General features: G+C 28.5%; 3 protein-coding genes across 3 annotated transcripts in view; 1 reads left to right on the top strand and 2 right to left on the bottom strand.

Annotated features, from left to right (window-relative positions):
- The window catches only part of LOC108558743 (nephrin), a gene marked incomplete at its 5' end in the record, with an annotated part of 51,051 nt that extends 48,203 nt beyond the window's left edge, over positions 1–2,848 (top strand). Inside the window, 3 exon segments of the mRNA XM_017915756.1 lie at positions 1,927–2,175; positions 2,235–2,407; positions 2,472–2,848. Coding sequence (XP_017771245.1) covers positions 1,927–2,175; positions 2,235–2,407; positions 2,472–2,663 — 614 coding nt within the window.
- Positions 2,849–5,052: 2,204 nt separating this feature from the next.
- On the bottom strand, positions 5,053–7,426 carry LOC108558738. The gene is made up of 4 exons (XM_017915750.1): positions 7,254–7,426; positions 7,047–7,151; positions 5,604–5,776; positions 5,053–5,314 (listed from the first exon to the last, which is right to left on the bottom strand). The coding sequence occupies exons 1-4, from the start codon at positions 7,330–7,332 to the stop codon at positions 5,204–5,206; spliced, it is 468 nt and encodes a 155-aa protein (XP_017771239.1). The 5' UTR covers positions 7,333–7,426; the 3' UTR covers positions 5,053–5,203.
- Positions 7,427–9,238: 1,812 nt separating this feature from the next.
- LOC108558736 (ecdysteroid-regulated 16 kDa protein-like) lies at positions 9,239–14,103 on the bottom strand. Its single transcript, XM_017915748.1, has 4 exons — positions 13,830–14,103; positions 11,329–11,439; positions 9,478–9,677; positions 9,239–9,418 (listed from the first exon to the last, which is right to left on the bottom strand). The coding sequence occupies exons 1-4, from the start codon at positions 13,906–13,908 to the stop codon at positions 9,332–9,334; spliced, it is 477 nt and encodes a 158-aa protein (XP_017771237.1). The 5' UTR covers positions 13,909–14,103; the 3' UTR covers positions 9,239–9,331.
- Positions 14,104–15,663: the final 1,560 nt, after the last annotated feature.

Here is a 15,663-nt window from a genome sequence, read left to right as displayed (position 1 = left end):
TATGAGAGAGAGAGAGAGAGAGAGAGTGAAGAGAGGTGTGCGGGTGGCGGTAGGGGATTAATCAATAGATGCACTATTCATGTAACATATTAGCATTTTAAAAAGTCGACCGCGCACTTCGCGAGGAGCCGCAATTTTATCGCGGCAAACCTCCTGTTCCCGTTTTGTTGATGTTACATTATTCAGAATATCGGAGAGGATAGATGGGACAGAGACGGTGCGAAAAGAAAGCATAGGGTGGGAAGAGCTAATACCAAATCGTGTTTGCGTAGGACTCTGTTTTTTCTGGATACGGTTCCAATTTTTACGTTCCTGAAACCCATCAATATTAATTTTTCAGTAGCTCATTTAATTTACCGCCCAGCGCAGAAAAGAAGAGAAGGTAGGAAGAGGGTTTGAGGAAGGGCGGTAACTGATTAATCATTACATTATAGTTTGGCTTGTAGAGCTTTAGACGCACAATGGATGAAAAAGTCATCCTGCGGCCTCCTCTCTATTATAAACACCGCTCTCTTCATCCTCGTACCCATTTGGCCTACTTTGGGTGAGGGTCTTTTGGGGGATGCCTTTGTTGTAATAAAAGCCTCGCGGTATGTTTTTGGGCTATTAATGAGGCTCTTCCACCTCTGGAGATCATCAGCCCTTTTATTAAAAGCCCTGTCTTCCTCAACACACTTATATACCTCATCTGCACGCACACAGATTATTACCTAAATATAAATTCTACATCAACAACCATTACTCAACTGCATTCAATTCTTTATATAACAAGATAAATTATACATTAACAATAAAATTTAAAAAAAAAATACATAATTACTATATCTTTTAATTATTTATCGAACAATTAATTATTACTTTATATTACGTAATAATAAATATTAAGTAACTTTACAAAAGTGACATCTATGAAATGAATTATATAGTAATAGTCACGTTTATTGCAATAGTGATACAAAAGTGAACAAAAATAATTATTTATTAATTTCCAAAGATTGAAAAAATTATCAATTTTATCCAAATAAAACCTCCGTATTGAAATATTTCTTATAAAAAAAAAATGAATTATAGCAATTCCTCGCACAGTGCGGCTTCAAATAATCCGGATTCATATTTAATTGCCAAAATAAAAAATAAATTGTAACAAAATTTATATTTAAAAACATAAGTATTTTTCTATTTATTTAAATCTCTTTTTGTACGGTTTATTTTAATACGGTTCTAAAGTCCGCGATTAGTCCGGTTTGCTGTAATTACAAGATTACGTAATAAAACTATAATTACAGCAATTTCTCGCATAGTGCGGCTTCAATTAACCCGGATTCACTATAGTCCGGTTTGAAAATTTCAATTTGTCAATAATTTTTTTCCTTTTTAATGAAATATTTCTTATCAAAAAACATGAATTACAGCAATTCCTCGCATAGTGCGGCTTCAAATAATCCGGATTCACTATAATCCGGTTTCAAATTTTGATTCTTATTTAATTGCCTAAATAAAAAAATAAATTCTAACAAAATTTAAATTAAGAAACATAAGTATTTTTCTATTTATTTAAATCTCTAGTTGTACGGTTTATTTTAATACGGTTCTAAAGTCCTCGATTAGTCCGGTTTGCTGTAATTACAAGATTAGGTAATAAAACTATAATTACAGTAATTTCTCGCATAGTGCGGCTTCAATTAACCCGGATTCACTATAGTCCGGTTTGAAATTATCAATTCGTCAACATTTTTTTTCCTTTTTATTTAAATATCTTTGTATGCGATTTATTTTCATATGGTTGTAAAGTCCTCGATTAGTGTAATTACAAGATTAGGTAATACATCTTTTATAGAAGTGTATAACCATGATGACTATAGTTTTGGTATAAATATATAGTAATTGTTATAGTTAATTAAATGAAAATTTTGTACTATGTTCTAGCATCTGATGGTGAATTGCCGATTTCTCCGATAATTGGAATCATAATTGGAACGGCTCTGACAATAATAGTCATGATGTTGGTGATTATCGTAGTTCGAAGATCCGAGAAACAAACGGAAGGCGGATTGGATCAGAAGGTGATCGGCGGACAGAACCTCGGCTTATCCTCAACCAAACCACTGTTAAGAAGTGCTTCACCGCGAGATGGAATCGACGAAAGAGACCCGGACATCATACCTGCAAAATACGGTAAAATTGCACCAAACATGATCGCACGGAAACTATCCTCACCTGAGACCCATTTACAGGATCACCTGATGCCGAAAGCGAAAGACAATTGGGAATGCCGTCCAGAGGTTTGATAGCATCTCCGAGTTACGGACAGACCGCCGCTTCTTCTGCTCCAGCTAATATAACGACGAGCGCTGCTCCTCATTGGGTGAGCATCTCATCTGGTGCACCGGCTTTGGAGAACGACCCAGTAAGTGATTGAATCTGCTATATTTTTTTTTTCATCCTTCCATTTTCCCTCTCTTCTCTTGCAGTATCACCAGTACAACAATCCCGTCGCTATGGTTGGAACGTTTCCCAGGGAAACCCGCCCGAAGGACCTGCGACTCGGAAACGGAAGCTCCGCGACTATGACTAGGGCCACGCAGCAGACCGACCTCGAACTCAATGGATTAGCCATTAAGGAACGACTCATGGCTAATCGGCTGCCCGAGAGTTGCGTATAAAAGTGTTCCCCTTTTCCATTCTCTCACTTTTTCTCTACTTCTATATTTTGTTTCACTTCTGTTTCTCCCCCCTTACCACACTTTACTACCAACCCTTAATTCAACCATCATCCCGCTCCGCTCTTTATTTCCACCGTCCAAACGCTACAACATTTATTATTATTATTGCATTAACCTTAACCTAACCATCCCCCATATCTACACCGACTAAATGAAAAACAAAACACTCTCACACAAAGGGATGAATTTCTTGCATGTACATTTGACGACTGGTAGTTTGTACATACGTTATATTTACTGTTACGATAAGTGTTCCTTTTTTCTCTTACTCTTTTATTTTATTTCGATTTTTTTCCATTACGATTTCAACACAAAACGAATGGACAATCTTCGTGAACCAGACGACAAGAATAACTAATAATTAAATAAATACAAAACACACACAAACCAGAAACATCTTAACTTAATTAATTAAGCAAAACTAATATCTATAACAAATAAATTAAGTAAGCATACGATTCATATATTGTTAAAAAAAACAACTCTATATATATATTATATATTAAAGCAAATGTACGACTATTGAATATATGAACAAATGCAGCGTAAGAATCAAAGCTTTCACACATGAAAAAAAAAACAAACGAAAATTTAAAAACATGTTTTCCAAAAAAATTATAAATTCCGCACCATAAATTTATTAAAATGATTTACGCCCTTGTTTCAGTCGCATATTTTACACGGTATTCGTTTTTTTTTTTTCGCGTATTTTGTTGGGTATAAATTGCATTCGAAATAAAGAGTGAATTCGAAAATATTGCTTTCAATGTTTGACGATATAATCAACAGCGCGATGGATTTTTCAACCCAACGAATTTTTGTTTTTCTTTTTTTTTTGCAGGGTGCATATTATTTATTTCGCTCTTTTTTTAGCGCTGCGCAATTTTTTGTTTTGTTCGTTCTTTTTTTTTTGTAAATAATTTCCCCAGTGTCCTGAATATCGTGCGTAAATCATCGATAATCCTGGCGATAACTGCAACTACGCGATTTTAATGCAAAGCAGTATTACGAATCAATAGGAAAACAAAAGCATATGAGCAAAAAATAAGTTTGTAACATTCAGTTTTTTTTTTTCAAATCAATTACGAAAAAATATTGAAAATTTCATAATATCAAAACATGTCATTCGATGAAAATATAAAAAGTAAAAGAAATCACAAAGATTATAAAATTTTATGAATTTCTTCAAGTATTTTCAACAAATTTGAGATTTAAGTAAAAAGAAATCTACAAAATAAATTTTCATTGGAAAACTTGTTTTTTTTTTGTACATTTAATTCAAATTTACTAAAAAGAAAGCTTTGGTTTCTGCAATATTTAAAGCATTTGAAAATGTTCAATAGTCATAATTATAATAAAAAAAATTGTAAATACATAAATAAATATTAAATATAAAAGTTAAGGAAACGGGGATTCAACTCCTCAAATACTTTCTGTAGATAAAACTATGAACAAACAAAAAAAAACAAAAAGAAAACATGTCTGTACATAAATAATTGTTGTCTATATGTTTAAAAGCCATAACCGTTTGCGTTATTTTTTGTTTTTTTTTCTATAGAAAAACAAATGAACTTCGTTTTCTCTTTCTCTCTATCTAACTAAATCTTAGGTGATACTCTTAACATTTAACATATCTCCATTGAAACGATGTATATCTCTATCTCTCTCTCTTACCATATCGCTTTCACATATGATTTCGAAACATATCTCAAATAAACAAATTAATATCATCCTAACTAATCCTTCCCCAAACTTCGTAACAAAAAAAAAACTTAAAAAAATGAATGTTTAATAGTAACGTTAATGATAATTAAATGAATGGAGAACGCTTGAAACAAAAAGGCAAATTTGTAAGAAGAAATACGGATTTTATATATATATAAATATAATTATTAATTGTTGTGTATAAAAGGGATTATCTGTTTTGGCGCGAAATCGGTATGATTTGAAAATGGAAGGAAAGGAAGTTTAAAAGTAAATAAATAAATATATATGTATATGGAAAAAAATTAAGAAAAAAAAAATAATAATATATAATAAAAATAATGAAAGTATATTATTATATAAATGAATATTGTTAATAAATAGAGTAATTTTTAGATTAAATATAAATGAATATTGTGATATTTTATTGTAGGCTAAACAATAATAATAACGACAACAGGACAACAACAACAACAACCGAAAAAGAAAACTGTGGAAATGTATATTAAGATTTTCGTGTTTAGCAGAAACAAATAATAATGATAATACTAATAACTAGATCAATAAATGTATCTAAATGAAAGAAACTGTTTTTTTTTTATTTTTTTTATTTTTACATAACAACTTTTGTTTCTTTATTTATTTAATTAGAAACACACACAAAAAAAAACACAAAAATATTGGAAGTGTCTTAATTAAGGTTTGTAGAGACTAATTAATTCTTTGGTTTTGGTAATTCTCTAATCTCCGTTTGTTTTCCTTTTGAAATTTTTGGCTTAATCCAATTCGTATTCCATTTTCGATTTTTCGATGGTGACCTCAGTTTCCATGCAGACTACTTGATCTCCTGCGTCATTGTGGATTTTCCATACCAAAATTGCGTCCAACTGTTGAAAATTTATTTAATATTAATTTAATTTGATTGTTTGCATAAGAAATGTGGATATTTTGAGTTAATTTTGGGTTAATTAGCGTGCGCGGTCAAAATCTAAACCGCTTTGTAGTGGCATTGATATGTCAAGTAGCGCCTCTACATAATTAACGGCAAAGTTTAATTAAGAACATAACGTATTTGTGTGGAATAAAAGACTTAAGAACTAAAATTCTATTTGGGCGGATATATCCGACGCTCGTCCGAAAAGGGTTATATTAATCTATTTTGGTTGCTGTACTTACCGGTACAAGTCCGGTTTTTGGTATGTGCATGATCGCGTTCAAACTGGCGTTGCGGTTCAGGCTAACTGGGCAATTAATCTCGTGGCAAGGATCATCGGGCGTCACTTGAATCCTGGTATGGATCGCTCTCACGATCAATTCGACGTTCTGATTTAAATGTTTGCTAGGCATTTCTAAAGAGGACGAACGAAAAGGAACATAATAAGTTAATAGGAAGAAAAAGTTTGAATTACATTAGTTTATGCATTAGACTTTGCGAACAAGGTAAGTTTCGACTATAAATTTTAACCGAACTTTTTTTTACATCCGCGTAATTACATAAGTAATTTAAGCTTTTACTATTCATTGTTTTAATCATAAGAAAGTTATAACGAAAATGTAAACTTAAATTAATATTTAAAGATCAAGCTATATTTGCACCAATTGAAAGACAAGCTACATTTGCACCAATCTGTCATGATGACTTAAAAATAAAATTGACGTAAGGTAATATTTCCAACATTGAACATTTGCACATCTTAGAATTGCAAAAAGAGATTGAAATATATTAGTGTCTACATTAGACTTTGCAACAAGGTAAGTGTTACATGAATTATTACATAACTTGACTTAATTAATTTGCATTTAATTGCTTAAAAATGTAGTTAAGCTTTTTATCATTAATTTCTATATTTCTATAATTAATTAAACAAGCAATTAAGATTTTTTGTCACTACAGAACATAATCAGAATATTTTTACATGCTGTTATAATAAAAAAAATACAGAAAATATAAATTTAAATACTGTCATGTCAATAAATATTTACAAGTTGTTGTTTTTATTTTGTTTCTGAAAAGTTAACATGTTGTTTTAATTGTAAAAAATTAACAATAAAATTAAATATTCTAACGTATGACATGAATTTTAACATTGTCATGCTTATGTAAGCAAAAATAATGACGCTATGCGGTGACTTTTGTTTCCAAAAATAAAACAAAAATGTAATAAATAAGTTTATTTTGCGTTTCTTAGTAAGTATAATAATAAAAACGTAATTTATGGCCAACTAGAAACATTCAGTTTTATATTTATTACTTTAAATTATGATGCATAGAACAAGTTTGTGTTTGTAAACTTTTGTACTTTTACTACAATAATATAAAATTTTATTTTTATTGTAAAATCACCTAATTTAAATGAAATTATTAATGTAAAATGGTTTGGTAAAATTTTTCAATCAAAAGATTTAACGTTAGAATATGCAAATTTAGATATTATTAAAATTATTTTTTACTAAATGAAATAATAAGAAAAATATAGGTTTTCTATAGACTTAAATAAAATGTAAAGAAAATATGAAGAATACAAGATTATAAAATTGTCGTTAAAAATGAGTTTTCTCGACAGTTATTTGAATCAATATAAAATTAATTTCGAAAGGATGTAAAAAAATGTAACGTACTTGAGATGAGGCTAATTTTAATCGAATGTTCTCCTCCCATCTTGACAGGACAAGGGAGCCTCGAGCATCCTATGATATCGACATCCAACAGATTATCACCAGAACCTGCGGCAACAGAAACACTCCATCAATAATTGAAGACTAATTAACAATTATTAATTGCCAATCCTAATTGCAATTGATAAATTTAAATTTTCCACGACTTACCGCAATCCATGAAAGGAATCGAATCCAATTTAACGGATCCGATCAGAACAACAAAAGCAAACAGGCAAATTTTCAACATCTCGAAAATTTATAAAATCAGAGTCACTTCCTAAAAACACCTCGAAGCTCTCTCTGAATGGATTTAGACCGAAACTCGCAGAAGCAACAACTGATTTTAAAACCTTATCGAACCTATAGATATAGTACAATGCCGATGACGATGAAAAAAAAAAATTGTTTATATTTTTAGCTGACGGAAAAAGCGTAGAACATATTTCCGTCCTTGCGATAAAAAAAAAAGTTAATTTTAGGTATTAATTATATAACGCAAAAGCAAATAAAATAAAACTAAAACGATTAGTTTTGATGGACATATTACGTTCTCTACAAATTTTATCGAAGATAACTGGAAATAAATAAATAAATAAATAAATAAAAGTATTAATCGAAGAAATCAATGCGTTTTTGTTTCATAACACGCCGCGATAAATAATCCGTTTCTTATCTGCTGATTGCAATCGAATCGATATGTCTCTTCCTTTTTTTTTCCGTATCTATTTATTTTCTCGTCTTGTCTTTTCGCAACAATTTTGTAAGGAAATTTCTATTTTTGAAAAATTTGATTTAACAGCCGTAAGCTAAAAATACGAGGATTTAGCTTGTTCTCTCTGTCGTCTTTTATTTTCGTCCCATAGATTAGATATGGATTGTCGTAAATTAAATCGAGCGATTGAGTTTAATCCGGTAGCAAAATAAATAAACTACTTGAATTGATTATTGAAGGCGACGTACAAAAATGAAAAATTACCAGAATTAATACTATTAACATTTTTTAGTTTATTAATATAACAAATTAGGGCGGAAAACCCTCGGTTTGGTCATAATTGTGCCCATTAATTAAATATAATAATTAAATAACATCTATATTGTCCATTAACAATAAATTTTATTTACAAAAAAAAGTGTATTTACATTTTATCTTATTACTTAATAACTATGCATAGTACAGTGATCAACAAATAACCAAATTGAAGCTAAACATATATGCTTTAAAATTGATATTTGGGACAATCGTGGTTTATCTACAATTAGACGTAAAAGTTACTAAAATAATTTTTCAAGTCTAGATTTACATTTTCTTGAATTACTCAATAACTATGCACAACAGAGAGATTACAACATAATCCAATTAAAGCTAAATATATAGGGTTTAACATGTGTTTATATTCATATTTGTGACATACGTGGTTTGTATGCAATCGGATTTCAAAGTTTCAAAAACTTGTTTCATATTTTATCGCGTAACTCAATAATTATACACAGCAGAGCAATCATGTTATGATCTAATTAAAACTAAATATACAGGCTTTAAAATATATTTATAATCATATTCATGGAATAAGTGCTTTGCAGATAATCCAGCTATCAATATTCATAAAAATATTGTATAATTTATTATATATTTTTTAAGATTTTATGATCAAACATCATACAGTCATAGTAAACACATTGATTTTGATTTGAAACGCATGAAATTTGTTTACAATTCTATAAGATCTCGATAGATATTCAGATAAATCTGTTGTGATTTTGATATTGTTGATAAATATTGTAAACATTTATATTTTTCAATCGTAGTTCAATGTGTTATTATATCAATAATATTAATAATTCGCATTCATTCTCATGTTTCGTGATGTTGTTATGAAACGTAAATATGACGTACATAGAAGTTAATAAATAATATAATTTTATATAAATTTACGTCAGCAGATATTTACCCTTTAGATATAGTAAATTTAATCTCAGATTCAAATTTGATAGTTAAGCAATGTTTGTACCATCTATCATGGATGATTCATAGACATTTCCAAATTCCAATTCAATATCAGCAATATAAGCTTGAAGAATCTCAAATAATTTTGATCAATGCTACAGAAACACTTTTGTACGTTCAATTTTGAAAATGTGTAAATAAAAATAAATTCAAAAATAAACAATATATTTCATTATGATTTCTTTACATGTTACAAAACTAAAAAATTAATATCACTTTTCCAAATAAACTGTTAACGGTTTTATGTAGTAATCTTGGCTGGGACTTCGAAACAGGCGATGGTCTCACCGCTCGGTGTTGTCAGACCCCAATGAACGATGACCTTCAACTGAAAACAAAGAGATTATTACATCAATTTTCTTACTAGAAATCACAAAGTTTCCTTACTTGTGGATAAATTTCCAGCACATCGATGACGTTCTTGTAGACGTATTCGGTTCCGGCCTTCAAAGGACAACTGGCCTTCGTAGTACCATCAGCTTCGAAGACGTTGTTACAAGCGTTTGTACCATCAGTTCCAATGAACGGGAAAGGAATACCAGCAATATCAGCTGTTACACTGTTCGTGATACTCTTGACATCCTTGTCTGAAAAAAAAGAACAACAATATATTCAGATTTCTGTTAAAGGTGGACCAGTTTCCTTTTACATAAATAAAACCATTCGGATAAGAACAACCTTCCGGTTTAATTTCAGGTCAAGATAATATTAATTAACGAGATTAATTAACCTTTTGGTTTAATTTATTTAATTACTTGTTAATAACTGAAAAAAAATGAGTTCATATCACTCTTATTATTTTTAATCTGATTCAATTCAATGAATGAACTGGGGATTCACCGAATAAAATTGATAAATTTTAGATTATCTCAATCAAAATAAGAGATATTTCCAAAACAAGAGAAACGTAAATTTCGATTAAAATGACACAATCCTAAATTATTGTCAAAATATTACAAGATTTAGTCACGACTCAAAGGTTGCGTGATCTTATAAACGAGATTCGGAAGATTGCCAAAAAAAAAACTGATCTGATATTAACATGATATCATCGAAACAACATGTTTAGTATATTGATATATTATTGATACATGATTGATATACGATCTTTTATAGGATTAAATGATTAATTAAGAGTTTTTAAGACAAAAAAACGATTAATTTTGTGTAATTTCAAGTAAAACATGTAAATGACATTGAACGAGTTAAATGCAATTTGAACCTTGGATTATTTTCGTAATCGTAATTCCGCTTCGTAATGGTTTCAATTGAAAAACCATATTATAATAAAAAGAATTGATGATAATTTTGTAATATTTATATATAAATATAACTTATAGTTTTATAAATAAAATTCTATTGAATTCTATCAAATTTTATTGAAATCGCTCCAATTATCTATTCAACTCCTATCTACGATTATTAACGAAATTAGTAATTCTACACGGTTACAATTACTATTATTAGGTATTATCTAAATCCCTTTTAACGAAATTATGATAAGGTTACAATACTCAAGGGAATTCAATGCGCCAAGATTAACCTTATTTTTTATTATGGAAATATCATTGAAATATATACTCCAACAGAAAGGACTACATTCAGGCTTTTAGTTATAGTTAATTAAGGATATTTAATGATCTTACAATACTATGAATGATGTTGGATGCAACAACTTTTTGTCTCATTTTGACAGTTAACAGAAAAAGTGTCAATAATTTGTAGAATTAGTTTATCAATAAATATAATATCTTAACAACAACATACAAGCTTTTAGTACTTTATGTTTAATGGATTAAAGATCTTGTTACTTGGTGCATCTATATTATGCATGATTTGGAACACAAATTATGTAAGCTGTAACAACTTTTTGTGTCATTACGACAGTTGACACTAATCCAAGTACTATCCGCGCCCGAAGTTGCTTAACTTTAGTGATCGAACGGGAACTAGTACTTTATCAACGTGGTATGGTCGAAGTCTATAATAGTTGACAGCAAAATTATCAATAATTTCGACAATTTACTTGGAACTAATCTCGTTATAACTACCAGTTCTTCAATTAAATTCATATAATATGGTTGATGAAGAAAATTTTGATTTAGGACACCAATATATGTCATCATAATTAAATGTCATAACAAAAAGTTGGTACACCTATACTATGACAGATGAGAAATGTAAATATAGAATAACAAAATCACACCAATCACAACATAGGCAACCAAATGAACATACCTGGTGTGAATTTCATTTGCAGTTGAGTCTGGGTTTTCTTCTGCAGCCTGCAGTAATTCTTCCTGCAACCCGAAACCTGAACGGTATCCTCGAAGTTCTCGATTTCCTTAGCTACAAACGAAAAGTAAACATACACAAAAGAACATAAAAACAAAACATTACAATAACAAAATAACATTACAATAACAAAGTAACATTAACAAAACAAAATCAATGAATGAAAACAATTAAAAGATTACGTCAGATCAATTGTTAACTTTCACCTCGATCTCGATGCAGCTGGACTTTGCAATTTACTATTACACAACAGATGCATTTTCAATTGAATTGGAAAATAAACTACAATGCACAAAGCACGTAATTTCAGGATTTCCGTTATTTTAATTTTTTACACATAATCACAGCTAATTCAGATTTTTGTTACTGTCGCGCACTTGCATAAAAAGTACATAAATATATAATTTGATTCATTCGCAATTTCATATTTTAATGATCGTGATTTGCATAAATTCGCAATAGAGAAATGCGTCGTCAGGTTGTAAAAGTAATTGCATTTTTGTTTTGGTAAACAATTTACTGTTGAGTTTCTTTTCCATTTCGAGAAGTGAAATATACGCATCGGATAAGTGAATCTGTGAGTTTGCTAAGTGAAAAAGTCAATATAGAAATAGTATTTAACCTAATTGATGTTTTTAATTAGTGAATATTCAATTTTAGGTCAATATTTACAAGAAGTCATAAAGGAAATGATTCAGTACAAAAATTTCCTAACTTAAGATATTTAGTTAAAAAAAATAGAAACTAACAAATTTCAAGAAAAACAAATATATGTCGAGGATGTCAAGTATTTTATTTTATAGTAATGAAAGACTAATGAAATAATGTTTTTAATAGAAGATTTTACGTTTTACTTGAGAGAAACACAAATTCATTACTTTTATTATTATTACTTTTACAATAACAATCATTCTGTATATTATCAAAAAAAAAAAACATTATCTAATTGAATTATATCATTATATATTGATTTTAAAAAATAAGATTATTTTGATATTAAAAAATTTAATTTAATTTTAATAAATGATTATTTCGAATCAAGAATATTATGATGGAATTTACATTTATACAAAAATAACATACTAGAATAACAAGCAGTTTGAAATAAACTAGAATTACCGGATTGATTGATGTTTTTAGATGCGTTTCAAACTTTCTCCGTTTCTACAAGGAGAAACGGAGAAGAAGATCTCTACGATTTTACAAATACTTTTCTCACGGAACAAATAATCATACAACAATAATACCTCGTATAGTCCGGCTTTAGTCAGTCCGTATTCACTGCACTTTTAATTGACTATAATAAATTATAAAAAAATAGTACACTAATTAAAGTCCGATTTCAAATAGGACTGATTACCCAAACTATGCGAGGTATTATTTTATTATTTTCAGAATATAATTCTACAATTTAGTGTATTATTTGCAAAAATTAAACAATTCTTGAATACTTTTGTCACGAAACAAACATTAATATTATTGTTTTTCAAAAAGATAACAGTACAATTTACACGTATAGTACATATAAAATAAATGAAAAATAAGAATATAAAAAACTTTCCAAGTTTTTTAAAGCATTTAAATGAAATCGAAACCAATCCAATTATTATACTTCACCTTGATTTTTTTATATTCCAATTATAACAGCAATAATCTATACAAATTGCTTCTGCTTCATTTATGAAAATCTGTTATTACAATAATTTATTCTGTATCACAAAGCAAAAGATGACTAGCGTTTCGTATATCGAGGAACATAAATTGTACAGTTATAATCTTTTTACCGTTTCTAGAAACTCCAATGAGTTATGCATTTCTCGTATAGTTTGGATAATGTAAATAGTAAATATTAAAAGAATAATATAAATAAAATGTGTTTTTATAAGAAAATAAATAATTTTATGGAATTTTAATTATCTTTAATAATGTGTAACAAAATGTGAATATTTTACATATTCTGGAATTCAAATTTACTACTTAACTTAATTTGAATATAATAGTAATTTTAGTTAATAAACTTTGATTATTTATAGTAATTATAAATTAAAACCAACTTTTTATTATTTCAAAATAAACTGAATTCAAAAAAAAAAACTTTTATTCAAATCACAAATTAATAATTTTAATAATAAAATCAAATATTACTTTTGAATATTTTAGCTACTTTAAATCAGTTTTGTAAAGTTAAATTTATAAATAATCGTAAAACTGAGTTATTTAGTTCTGAAATTACAATTTCTTATATAATCATTGCACGATTTATTTGTCATTTCGACAAAAAGATATTGACTTTTTGCTTAAAATAAATTAGTCTTTTTTACCAAAAGATGTTTTGTGACTAAAGTATTCCATTTTTTTTAACTAATTGATAAAATTGTAATAGTAATAATAAATTGTAATGAAAAAAATTGTAATTGTAAATAATTGATATTATTTTCACTTACTTCCTTTGCATTGTGAATAGAGTGCTGGAACGGTAACGAAACATCCGAAAACGGCGACAACAAAAACAAAGTACTTCATTTCGGTAAGTGCGGTGGTGTATGTGTATGTTGTTGGTTGACGTTGGCTGGTCTTGAGGTTGAACTAATCCAACGGTTAATGAAAACTGTCTGTTTGATCCGTCGCCGAGCTCGAAGTCCCTGGCCGTGTCCACCTGCGACTCTCTCTTTTAAGAACACCAAATCCCCCACCCATCCAGGAAACCTGATCAATCTTTCGCTCTGCACTCGCCGTATTCCCATTTGAATACAAAGAGCGGAATGGGAATTATAAATGCGCAGCGAAAAAAATAATTTAAATTGAACCAAGACCAGAACCTTCTTACTTCCATCGACATTCGTATTTAGATGAGGCATGTTGAGGATATACTGGATATACGTATAAACGAGTCAAGGACATGGACTATATTCCTTTTTAAGAATTTTACAAAAACAACGCAATTAAATCTCAATTGATAATAAATGACATCAAGTAAATTCATGCAAAATTTTAACAAGATTCATAAACACAATTAGTTTTTTTTTTATTATTATACAATAACAAAGCAAATATTAAGCAAAAAAAAACTTTATTATGTTATTATTATAATAGTTAAATTGTTCAAATAAAAAAAAAATCTAGTTTTGTGAAGCAATTATTTTTTTTATTAGTTTTAAATTATTTTTATCAAAGCAACAATATTTTAATTATCTGAAATCATCAAATGTTTCGAAACACAAAATGGAAATCCAATAAAATCATAGTAAAGTTAATTTTATAATTACATCATTAAACTTCATGAGAAGACATTAATAATTAATGCTATCATTTTCTATTTAAAAACACATTAAATTTTTAAAAATATTATTTGAAGAAAATTCAATAAAAAAATCTATTTTTTTTTGTGTATAAATAATTGATCAAATTAGAAACATTATAACGTTATTTTCAAAAGAAAACTACTTTTGTATAGCAACAATAGGGAAAATCAAATGATTTCAACCAAAAAATTAAAGAAATGAATTCAAAACTAACGAAACAGAAACGTAAATATGTAATTACTATCATAATTATGTCCGTGTTTTGTCGAGAAAACACGTTTTGTGAATTAGTACGCAATTTTCTTTTTTTTTTATAATTTAAAAGCGATTTAACTTTTCATAAACAACACATAAACATATTATTGAAATATTTCCTTTTATATCAATGTGAACATTTAATAAATTTAAGATCGCAGTTGACATCTTTCCTGGTGGATAGTTACCATTAAGATGATTAGATTTTAATTTGTAGACGACCAGTCTTGTAGGTTAACTTCAATAGTACATTGATGTTCTGTTCTGCGATTCCACTATTTCCTTTGACTGTGAATCTGCTGCTATCCTTAAAACTGTCATTGTCCATCATCGACTTGGTTGAACCTCATTCATTTCACTGTCCATCTGTGATGAACGATGGCCCTATTGCTGCATGCACCGAGATTCCTCACAAAGGGCCTGGCTTGACCTGGCTATTAGTCGCCCGAAATAATTTAAACGTAAATTATTTAAATATTCTCATAATAATATTATTGTTTGCTTTTTTCAAAAAAATTTGTTACGTTTTCAAAGTGATCAAAAAAATAATATTCAATGAAAATATATTTTAATATATAAAAAAAAAATAGATTCAAAAAGACAGATTTTTTTTTATTTGTATTTATAAAGAATTATTTGCTCGTTTCCAATTTATACATTAGCTTATTATCTAATACTTATTCTAATTACTATTTTTTTTTATATAATCTCGTATCATATC

Source organism: Nicrophorus vespilloides, unplaced genomic scaffold (assembly GCF_001412225.1).
Source record: "Nicrophorus vespilloides isolate i.1.1-1 unplaced genomic scaffold, Nicve_v1.0, whole genome shotgun sequence".
Classification (NCBI taxonomy): domain Eukaryota; kingdom Metazoa; phylum Arthropoda; class Insecta; order Coleoptera; family Silphidae; genus Nicrophorus; species Nicrophorus vespilloides.
Note: the sequence above shows the minus strand (reverse complement) of the source record. Positions and strands in the feature narration are given on the sequence as shown.